The following is a 10,674-nucleotide window of genomic DNA, read 5'->3' as shown; positions in this document are numbered from 1 at the left end:
GTGCCTGTATGTGTGTGTGCCTGTATGTGTGTGTGCCTGTATGTGTGAGTGTGTGCCTGTATGTGTGTTGCCTGTATGTGTGAGTGTGTATCTGTATGTGTGACTGTGTGCCTGTATGTGTTAATGTGTGTCTGTATGTGTGAGAGTGTGTCTGTATGTGTGAGAGTGTGTCTATATGTGCGAGTGTGTGTCTGTATGTGTGAGTGTGTGTCTGTATGTGTGAGAATGTGCCTGTATGTGTGAGTGTGTGCCTGTGTGTGTGAGTGTGAGCCTGTATGTGTGAGAGTGTGCCTATATGTGTGAGTGTGTGCCTATGTGTGTGACTATGTGCCTGTATGTGTGAGTGTGTGCCTGTGTGTGTGAGTGTGTGCCTGTGTGTGTGAGTGTGTGTCTGTGTGTGTGTGCCTGTGTCTGTGAGTGTGTGCCTGCATGTGTGAGCATGTGCTTGCATGTGTGAGTGTGTGCCTGTGGATGTCTGAGGACAACCCCTGCTGGTATTCCTCAGTAGCAGTCCAGCTTGTTTTCGAGACAGGGCCTCATGTTAGCTTGGAACTCACTAAACAGAGGCTGGGTGGTCAGCAGGTCTCAGGGATCCGGCTGTCTCTGCCTCTCCCACACAGGGTTACAAGAAGGTGCCACCATGCTCGGCCTTTTTTTTTAAACATGTTTTTGGGGGATTGAACTCAAGAGCTTCATGCTCAGATAGCGGACACTTCACTGACTGGGCTGCCTCCCCAGGCTACAATTCACCTCTGAGGGGTCACTACTCACCACCAGGTTACCCAGCACCATCACAGTCAAGAAGAGGATGAGGCAGATGTACTTCTGGCCGACCTCCATGCAGACCCACATGTTCTCGATCCACTCCCCACAGAGGATCCGGAAGACGATGAGGAAGGAATGGAAGAAGTCACACATGTGCCAGCGGAGCCTCTCACCATTCCACACGGAGGTGCCATCCTTTTGGCACCCATAGCTCTCCGAGAGAAGCTGCTTTCCAACAAGGGCGAAGATAAAGACGATGATGGCCAGGATGAAGGTCAGGTTGCCCAGGGCCCCCACGGAATTGCCAATGATCTTGATGAGTATGTTCAGGGTGGGCCAGGACTTGGCTAGCTTGAAGACCCGAAGCTATAGAAAAACAGACACTGTCTCAGGTCCTGGTTACTCTTCTCACGATCTATTATAACTGAAGTCTTGATTAGAATCCAAGCTTGTGGGACAAGCACCAAGAGGCTGTTTTCAAAGACTTTTCTTTTTACAAATCACCCAGAGCTATGATCACCTTCCAGTGGTCCCTAAGTTGAAATGTACTCCACCAACTGGCAGATCCAGGGACCTTATACTAGGGAGGCTAGCCTGTCATCTGTTTCATAGCCATAGACCAGCTCCTTCCTAGACACAGGGCTGCCCTCTGGTGTGAGTTTAGCTGTAACTGGGACTCATAATAAGAATAGCCTCACTCTTGACCTGATGAGGGGATAGCTTCCTTTGCTTAGGGCACAGTCTCCCACAACAGACACACAGTGGTTAACTTTGTTTTCTTTTTTTAGGGCATTATGTATCTTGGGACAGTTGACAGCATCTATTCTTGAAACCTTGAAACATCAAGTATGATTCCATAGATCCAGAATGTACAATGGGACCTTACTGAAGTCCAGTCATGCCTGGCTCGGTACCTAACTAGTCTGGGGTATGTGGAGGAAGGTAGTGGACCCCTTCTCTTGTGTAGTTGATAGTTAGCAACTGAGATAGGATGAAGACTTAAGCTTTTCTTTGTAGGGATGGGGTCACGGCTTAGATGGTAAAGTGCTTGCCGTAGAAGCATGAGGGACTGAGGTGGATCTCCACATCCATATAAAAACTGGCTGCGGTGGTGAACACTTATAATCCCAGTCCTGGTGAGGCAGCAGGGTCCCTGGGGTTTGCTGGCCAGCCAGCCTAGGTGACTCGTTGCACTCCAGGTTCAGCTGGATCAAACAGTAATGCGGACCCACCATGCTCCTGGATCAGTCCTTGCTCAGACGTCAGAGAAGCTTCCTCCCACAGCAGATGAGAACAAATACAGAGACCCACAGAGAGACAATATACAGGGTGACAGACCTTGGAACACTCAGCCACTATCAAATCCCTCCCATCTGGGCTCAGGGAACCCCGTGCAAGAGGAGGCAGAAAGAGTAAAAGCCAGAGGGAACGGAGGACACAGGGAGAACAAGGCCATCGGCTAGGCAAGCTTCATATGACCTCACAGAGCCTGAGGCGGCTTGCACAGGGCCTGCACAGCTCTGCACCAGGTCCTATGTGTATATACCATGGCCTCAGGTTAGTGTGCTTATGGGATTTCCTGAGAGTGTGAACGAGTGGTTCTTTGATTCTTGTGCCTTCTCTTGGGCTCTTTTCTTGTTTGTCTTGTCCGACTCCAATGCGATAGTTTTGATTCATCTTCTTATGTTTCATTTTCCTCTGTTTTATTATTGAGAGACAGAAAGGGAGTGCATCTGGATGGGAGGGAAAGTGGGAAGGAACTGGGAGAGAAGGGAACAATCTAACCAGGATATAGTATGTGAGAATAAGACATATTTTCAATAAAATGGGGGAAAAGCTGATGTGTGGATAGTGATTGAGGAAGACATGTGATGTTGACCTCTGGCCTCTGCCTTCAGGAGCACACACATTTATAGTTGCCCCCACATGAGCACACAGACGTGAGTGTGCACACACACACACACACACACACACACACACACACAGAGAGAGAGAGAGAGAGAGAGACTTAAGTGTAAATGCAAGTAGGTTGAGGTCTACAAGGTGAAGTACCATGCACAAAGAGGCTTACACTTTTGAAAATACATTTGTGTGATCCTCTAGTTCTCCAGTAAGCAATATGCAGGCTCCAGTGTCAGCAAGCCAGTCAATGTGTGTGGATGGGACACCTGCTAGGAGACAGGGCTAGGTGTTGGGACCTGGAGCTGAACAGGAAGCATGGCAACCGTTCTATCATCCACAAAGCAGGGACAAACCCCGAGACAGCAGGTGCAATGCCCATACTGTGTCTGTCAGCTTGTCTGTGTGAGGCAGAGCCATGCTCATCTCAAGCCTGATCTGAAAAGCACTCTCTTCAAAGCAGAGAAAGAGATTTAAGGACCAGTCTTGAACTGGACAGAAGCAGCTGGCAAACCTAGGAGAAGACGGAACCACAGACTTTCCACAGAGCCCCTTGTGGAAGGTGTCAGGGGATGCAGACTTCTCTAAACAGAAGCCTTTATCCTCGGTAAGCTTTGAACAGATGGAAGTGGGAAGGAGGGATAGGGTCCTGACCCTGCATAGCAGTCACCCACCGCACTGCAGAGCCTTGGGGACAGTGAGGGACACAGGGATATGCTTATCAGAACCTGAGCAAAGTATCAGGTAGCCTACCCTAGTCAGAATGACTGTCGTCAAAAGAGCAAATGGCAGGCTGGAGAGATGGCTCAGCAGGAAAGAGAGCAGACTGCTTTGTGAGAGACCAGGGTTTGGCTTCCAGCACCCATGATGGATGGCTCATACTGCCTGAAACTCCAGCTCCGGGAATCTGATGCCCTCTTCTGGGCTTCAAGGGTAGTGCATCTGATATGTACATGAGCACACAGACACAGGTGCACACACATGCATACCTCTATATCTATATATCTGTCTATCAATTGTCTATCTATAATCAATCAGTCTATCTATCTATCTATCTATCTATCTATCTATCTATCTATCTATCTATCTATGTTCTATCTATCTGTGTTAGGGAATTACACTTGCCCTATTGGACTTCACTAAGAAAACCTGTGGTTTCCATAGGTGAGGTGGGAGGGTTAGACGTTACCATTAGGATCTCCTTAGTGAGACTGGTGGAGACTGGTGGTTGCCACCATTAATCTCCTGTAAAGTTAGAAGCAAACCACATGTACTCCTCAATCTAGGACGTGAAAGGAGTCATCATTTATTACTTTTTGTCTTTATAAAAGACAAAATAAACAACAACCGGGGCCTTCCCACTTGTGTTCCCGATTCTCAGCCAGCCAGTCAGCATACGTTAGGTCAGCCTGTCAGTCAGCACACATTAGGGAGTCTGTCCACTGCTGAGCTGAAGGGCCACAGCCTGCTGGCTCCTACTGATGCCTGAGTGAGCAGAGGAGACCAGCAGCGCCCTGTGTCCACACTCGTCACAGCCGTTACCTTGTCGCTCAGCTCTTTATCCCCCACAGCCTTTGTCTGGCTTAGCATTATGAGCAAAGAAGCTCTTCACAGACTCCTACAATCATTTACAAGCAATTATTTTGGTAGGTGTTGAATATTCATCTATTGTTACTATACCACTTCTTTAATTAATCAATCTCAGAATTAATATAAACACTTCACCCTGAGGGAAACAGGCTTGAGAGCAGCAGTGGTATTTATTCGATTAGAACTGACTAGAAGCCAATCTCTCTCTTCTTAAACGTCCTTTCTGTCCTCCCCTCTCTATTCTCCACATTTCTCTCTATTTTCATATTTCTTCTTGCTCTCTCTCTTCACAGCTCTTTCTTTCCCCTCTCTTCCATTTCTCTCTTTTTCTCTCTTTATTTCTTTTACTTGCTTAGCAATCTCAAAACACTAGGCTTGATTCCCTGGTATTTCATAAACCAGGTGTGGGAGAACATACCCATAATCCTAGCCCTTGGGTGGTGGAGGACAGAGGATCAGAAGTTCTGAGTCATTTTCAACTGTCGAACAAGCTGGAAACCTGCCCTACAGAAGACCCTGTCTCAAAATCCAAACCAAAAGGAAACATTTTGTATTTGAGTATCAGTTTCTGATTGACAGGCACATGCTTCAGAAATATCTCACTAATTTATAAGAAATGAAAGAGAATACAATCCAGAAGTTTAGTTCCTTGAAGATTTGGGAAAGCACGCTGCTTCTAATAACCAGCATGAAGCAATGAGATCACCTCTCTGGGAAGTGAAAGTGAGTTCTATTTTCTAAGGAAAAGAAACACTTCAGTCAAGAGCACACTAGTGATGACTCAGCAGTATTACTCTTGAGGTAGAAAGGCCCTGGGCAGGAAAGGAAAGAATTGAGAATCAGGACAGAGAAAGAGCTTGGAGCGTGTGCCTTGACGCAGACCCACAGCCAGTTATGTATGACAGAATAATACTGCATAGTAAGCCAGGAGCTCCGAGTGGAAAAGACTGTGAGCTTCCAGACTTAGAGAGTCCTACTGCCCACTTTTCCATAAGTGGGAGGCACACTCTGAAGGCTGGAAGGCCATCTCCTGGTGCAGCAAGGTCCCTTCTGCAGTAGCCCAGCCAAAGCCATGTGACTTGCATTGACTGTTAATATTGGTGAGGAACAGAACTTCACTGGATTTAGCTACTGAGGTTTCCAATTCTCTACTTACTGGCATATACTTTTAAGGAGCTTGGGGTAGAGTCCAGGTCCTTGTGCATGTTATAAAAGAACTCTATCACTGAGTATAGCCTCCAATTTATAAAAGGATATAAAATTAAAATGTTCGATATGATCGTTAAATTGGAAACAGATAATTGTTTATATTAATTGTTATATTGTATAATTGTTATAAAATGTTTTCCTGGGAGAAAGTACACAATTTTGCCAAGCTTTGATTTTGATTAAGCTAACTATTGATGCTGTAATTTATAAATTAACTACTCAGAGAATTAAAGCAGGATATTTAGTTTCTAAATTGGTAATGGGGTGGGGGAAAGGGAAGGGAGGAAAGAGAAAAGGAGAAAGAAAGGCGGGTGGTAGATCAAGATAATGATAGATGTCCAAATACATCTGTATTTACATTGGAATGGATAGGTTAATTGCCTTGGATAAAACTTAAAAGACTGGATTGCCAGAGCTGGGTAAGGACCTGAATCTGACTGTACGTGACTTGCAAAAGACACATAAAGGCTGTAAGTTGAAGCACAGACACAAATATACCGTGCAAACTCTAAACCAGAAGAAAGTAGTCTAATTATTGCCAAGAAAACTAGACCTTTTTTTTTTAAAGGAAGGTAGAAACATTTCTAAAACACAAAGAAGGTTATTCTTAATAATAAAAGTTTGACTTTACCAGGAAGACATAAAACTTAAAATAGGTGTGCACTTGATAATCCAGCCTCAAGACAGAATCACTCGAGCAACAGATACACCATAATCATAGCAGAGATATTTTTAAGCACCACTTTCTCAGTAATTACTGTAACAAGCAGCAGACAACAATAAGCCAGGGTATAAACTGCAGCATCTCATAAAGTCCCTCTACCCACAGCACAGAGGCAGCGCTGCGACCCACAAGTGCAGCAGACACATCGTAGTTAAGTGTGTGGGAATATTTCTGACATACCGAGCCATGGGAAAGTGATGGATAAAATGTAAAGGCCTTAAAATCTATAACATACATTGTTTAATTTGAATACAGTAGAGCTGGAACCCAGTGTCACAAACTAGAAATCCCACATTAGGAGACAAAGAATCCTGCTTCTGATTAACCTTGGAGTCCAAGGATGAATCAAAGTTAAAGTTAAGAAACCTTTAGAATCAAACAAGGAAAATCTGACAGATTAAAGCCATTCTTAAAAGGAAATAGAAGTCTTACGTGAATTATATAAGAAAAAAATAGACCAAAAATTGTATGTTTAAAAAGCTAGGAAAGAACAAAATAAGCAGGATGGGAAATGTAATTAAGATAACATGTACGAGTAATTGAAGTCGGAGAACATCAATGACGTGGTGGGGACCAGCGAGCTGCGAGCTGCTCCTTTGAAGAAGTGAATTAAATCGATGGCTCGAGACAAAACTGATGAAAACTAGTAAGAGCGAGCCATCATCCCCAGGAACGGATGACACAGAGAGCCGTCATCCCCAGGGACGGGATGGCATAGACTCAGATGACACAGATCCTTAACAAAAGAGAAGAAGGCGTCCACAACATCAGTAATGCTGAACATCTAGAATGAGGAAAGTCCAAATCCAAGACAAAACAATTTACAAAAACGCCAGCTTGAGAAATGAAGTCCGACTCATTTCAGAACATCAGGAAAATCATCACTAAGGAAAGTCCTGGCCCCACAGATGGCCTCCCTATGAGTTCTACCACACTCCCAAGGAGCCAATAACCTCAAAATCACATGGAGATTCTGCATTAAAAAAAAAGGAATATTTCTCAGCTTTTGTATATACTTGTTACTAAAACCTGGGGAGGGTTATGTAAAATTTAAAAACCTACAGGCTGACTCATCAAAATGGATGCAAAAACTTTACAGATTATTAGCAAATTGACCGTTTTTGTTTATTTAAACTTATTAAACTTATTCATTGTGTTGAAAATGCACTACAAACAAGTTGGGTCTATTCTAGGAATGTAAAGATTCAGCAATAGGAACTCAATTTTGTTCTTTAATAATGTGAATGTGAGTGTGTGTGTGTGAGTGTGTGTGTGTGTAGGTATATGTGGGTGCAGTTGCCAACGAAGGCCAGAAGAGGGTGTAGGATCCTCTGGAGGGGATGTGGCTCACAACCTCCTGGAGTTACAGGAGGTTGTGAGCCACCTGATGGAAGGACTGAGAACTGAACTTGGGTCCTCTGCAACAGCAGCACTTGTTTTTAACCATTGAGCCATCTCTCCAGCCCTTATATGGTTCTCTTAACGTGATTTCCCTTTTCTTTTAGGGGTAGAATAAACTTGGTGTTTTTGTTTTTTGATTGACATAAAAAAATGATGTGTATTGGACAGGGGGCAATGTTTCTATTTGTGTCCATATGTGTAAAGATCAACTAGGGTAATTAGCATGCATGTCGTCTTCAATGTTCACCATTTCTTTCTGGTGACAACACTTAGAATTCTCCCTTGTGCTGCTTTGAAACACGCAATGCGTCATTATTAATTATTGATATGATTATCTTACATGAAGAACAATAGTCTGGTAAAATTAAAGACCTATTCATGATAAGTTTTTCATTAAAGAAAAAACCTGCAAAAATGTCAGACTTGTTGAAATGTTGAAAGTATCTCTTAGCAGCCAAGAAAACGAGGCTGGCTGTTATTAAGACTTCTTTTTAGCAGGGTACTAGATGTCCCAGCCAGTGTTGTCACATAGTTAGAATCAAACAGTGTGGAGGTTAGAAAAGAAAAACAAAATGTATTGTTTGCACATGATATGATCACATTGAAAAATCTAAAAGACTCCATGGATAAATCATCAGAATTAAGAAAGGGGACTTCTGGGTGCAAAAATATTGACTATCAAAATGCTGGCCAAAATTAGCAAAGACTATTTCAAAATATGTAAGATCTGTGTGGAGAAAAGGACGGAAAAATTATAAGTCTAGGGACTGAGCTAGGCGGAGAGGGTTCTGTCTCTGTAGGTCAGAGGATTATGTAACGTAGAGTTTATATCCCTTCCTAAATTGACTGCTAGATTATTGCAGTCTGAATAAAGAGAAAACTCAAGAGTTTGTGTCTGTGTTGCTGTGGGCATAGCTGTTTTCTCCAGCCGTAACGGAAGTGCAGGGGCCAGGATATTCTTAGAGTAAAACCAGGTGGGTGTATCAGTTATTCTTCTCATGGCTGTAATCAAATACCTAACAGGAAGGATCTTAAGAGAGTTTAGGGAACACGGTCCATTATGCTGGGAAGGCGCAGTGGCCGTGATGTCAGAGTCCTCAGCTGTGGGGAGGGGAGGGCTGCTGTGGTTCAGCTTCCTTCCCTCTTTTTATTGTCTGCCCCACCCTCCACCCTCCACGCAGGACGAGCACTCCCTTCCCAGTTAAACCTCCTTGAAGCACCCTCACACACACTCAGAAGTGTGTCTCCTTGGTGATTCTAAATCCAGTCAAATTGGCAAAGAAGACGAACCACCACAGTGGGCGACTGGGTTTATAAACACAGACATGTTCTAAGCTGCAGTAATTAAGATAGAGTGGTACTGGTGCAACGGGAGACTGACAGAGCACGCCTTAAATCATGTCAAGATGGGTGGTGGCATTTGGGGAAGGGCGAAAAGAGTTGCATGGAATTTCCTATCTTTTTTTGCTTCTCCTTTCTTTTCTTCTTTCCCCCAACCAATCCATACATATTCATTGAGTCTTTTCTTATACATGCCTTGTGCTTAATGTCTGTGGTAGGATGGCAGGAAGGATAACCCTGGCTTTAGCCCTATGGACTGTCAGGGTATGACATTATATATAACCTCAGAAGAGCGGCTTGGTTTGAAGAACGAAGCCAGGTTCAGGTACTGGAGTGTGGGAGGCCCTCTGTGAAGAGAGGATGAGTCAGCCCTGAAGGCCCAGGACCAGCTGAACCAGTGAAGAGGGAAACAAGTGTCTGCACCAGAGAATGGGTGGCCAGGCCTGTAGCTGGGAAAAGATTGCTGGGAGAAAAGGGGCGGGGCTTGCTGGAGCTTCACAACCATCATAAGGAAGGACTTCAAGGTTTATTCTCAGACAAGGGGACTCTACAGGGGATCTATTTGTGACAAATGGCCCTTGCCAGTTGAAGGTGGTCATGACAGTAGAAACTGTGTTGGTTTGGGGGGTGCTTACAGGTACTCTATGCTACACTGTGCTTGACTTAAAGCAGTTTTGAAGGCTAACACCCTTCACAAAAACCACACAACTGATCATGTCAGCCGTGTGTTTTCACCGAGGAATGCGCACCGTTGAGGGCCAGCTCTGACTGCAGGGCACAGGGAAGGGGCTGGGCTTCTGTTGATCATGTAGTTGAGTATGGACCCTCACCAGGCTGCAGGGAATGTGCAAGAGAGCCGCCCACAAGATTGGGGGTGCCGCTAGGGAACTGTGAACTGACTGGCATGTTACAATCGGAAATGAGGTGGCAGGAGGCCCTCCCCTGCCTCCCTCTCATGAGAACAGGGGAGACCTGGTAAAGTTTCCAAAGGCCCCAGTGTGCACCGGCTCTAGTTGTTAACAAATAAACCAAGTTTCAGTCATTTTCTGTTATGTTATGACATATCCTGGGACTGGTCAGCCCAGTTCTTCAAACTTGTCTCTTGCAGGCTTCTAGGGATCAGTGAAACTCCAAGAATCCTCCAGATGGCTTGGAGACTTGAGGACATCTGTGACCTCAGACTCTCCTGGAACTCTTACAGGTTTGCCCGACAGAAGCAGTTGTGTGGAGTGGAGGGACAGACATGGGGACCAGTGATTGAGTGGAGGAATGCTTCCAGGAGAGGGCGCCCTGGAGCTGAGTTTGGAGAAGCACCTGTGCAGAGGCTAAGAGGAGGCAGGCATTTGTGGGTGCAGTATTGGGCTCTGAATTGGGCAACCAAGAAACAAGAGAAAGCCTTTCTGAGGAGTGGACAGAGCTGAGACTCAGCAGTCAGACAACGTGGATTTGAGGTCCAGGTCAGACACTAGCTCGCTGTCCTGGCAGCCGGGAAACACTGAGTTCGTTATTTAATGATGGTATGTCTCTGTTTTGCTCATCCTGGGGACCTTAAAAGCAATAGTCTGTCAAGGTTGGGGGCATAAAATGATTCTTATTATATCAAGAGTCTAGTACTATGGTTTAGTCACATCTTCAGAAAATGTCAGCTGTTGGGACCTCATTGTTGGGACTGCTATTTGGTAAGAGAATGGAACACTGTTCCAAAGTCCCTTTGGCACAAAGAAACTGAGGCACAAGAGACTGTC

At 44.8% G+C, this 10,674-nt stretch overlaps 1 protein-coding gene across 1 annotated transcript in view; it reads right to left on the bottom strand.

Annotated features, from left to right (window-relative positions):
- The window catches only part of Scn10a (sodium voltage-gated channel alpha subunit 10), an 80,182-nt gene that overhangs the window by 27,046 nt on the left and 42,462 nt on the right, over positions 1–10,674 (bottom strand). The window contains 1 exon segment of the mRNA XM_028767289.1: positions 772–1,131. Coding sequence (XP_028623122.1) covers positions 772–1,131 — 360 coding nt within the window.

Source organism: Grammomys surdaster, unplaced genomic scaffold (genome assembly GCF_004785775.1).
Source record: "Grammomys surdaster isolate TR1022 unplaced genomic scaffold, NIH_TR_1.0 172, whole genome shotgun sequence".
Classification (NCBI taxonomy): Eukaryota; Metazoa; Chordata; class Mammalia; order Rodentia; family Muridae; genus Grammomys; species Grammomys surdaster.
This window is presented reverse-complemented; position numbering and strand designations above follow the sequence as displayed.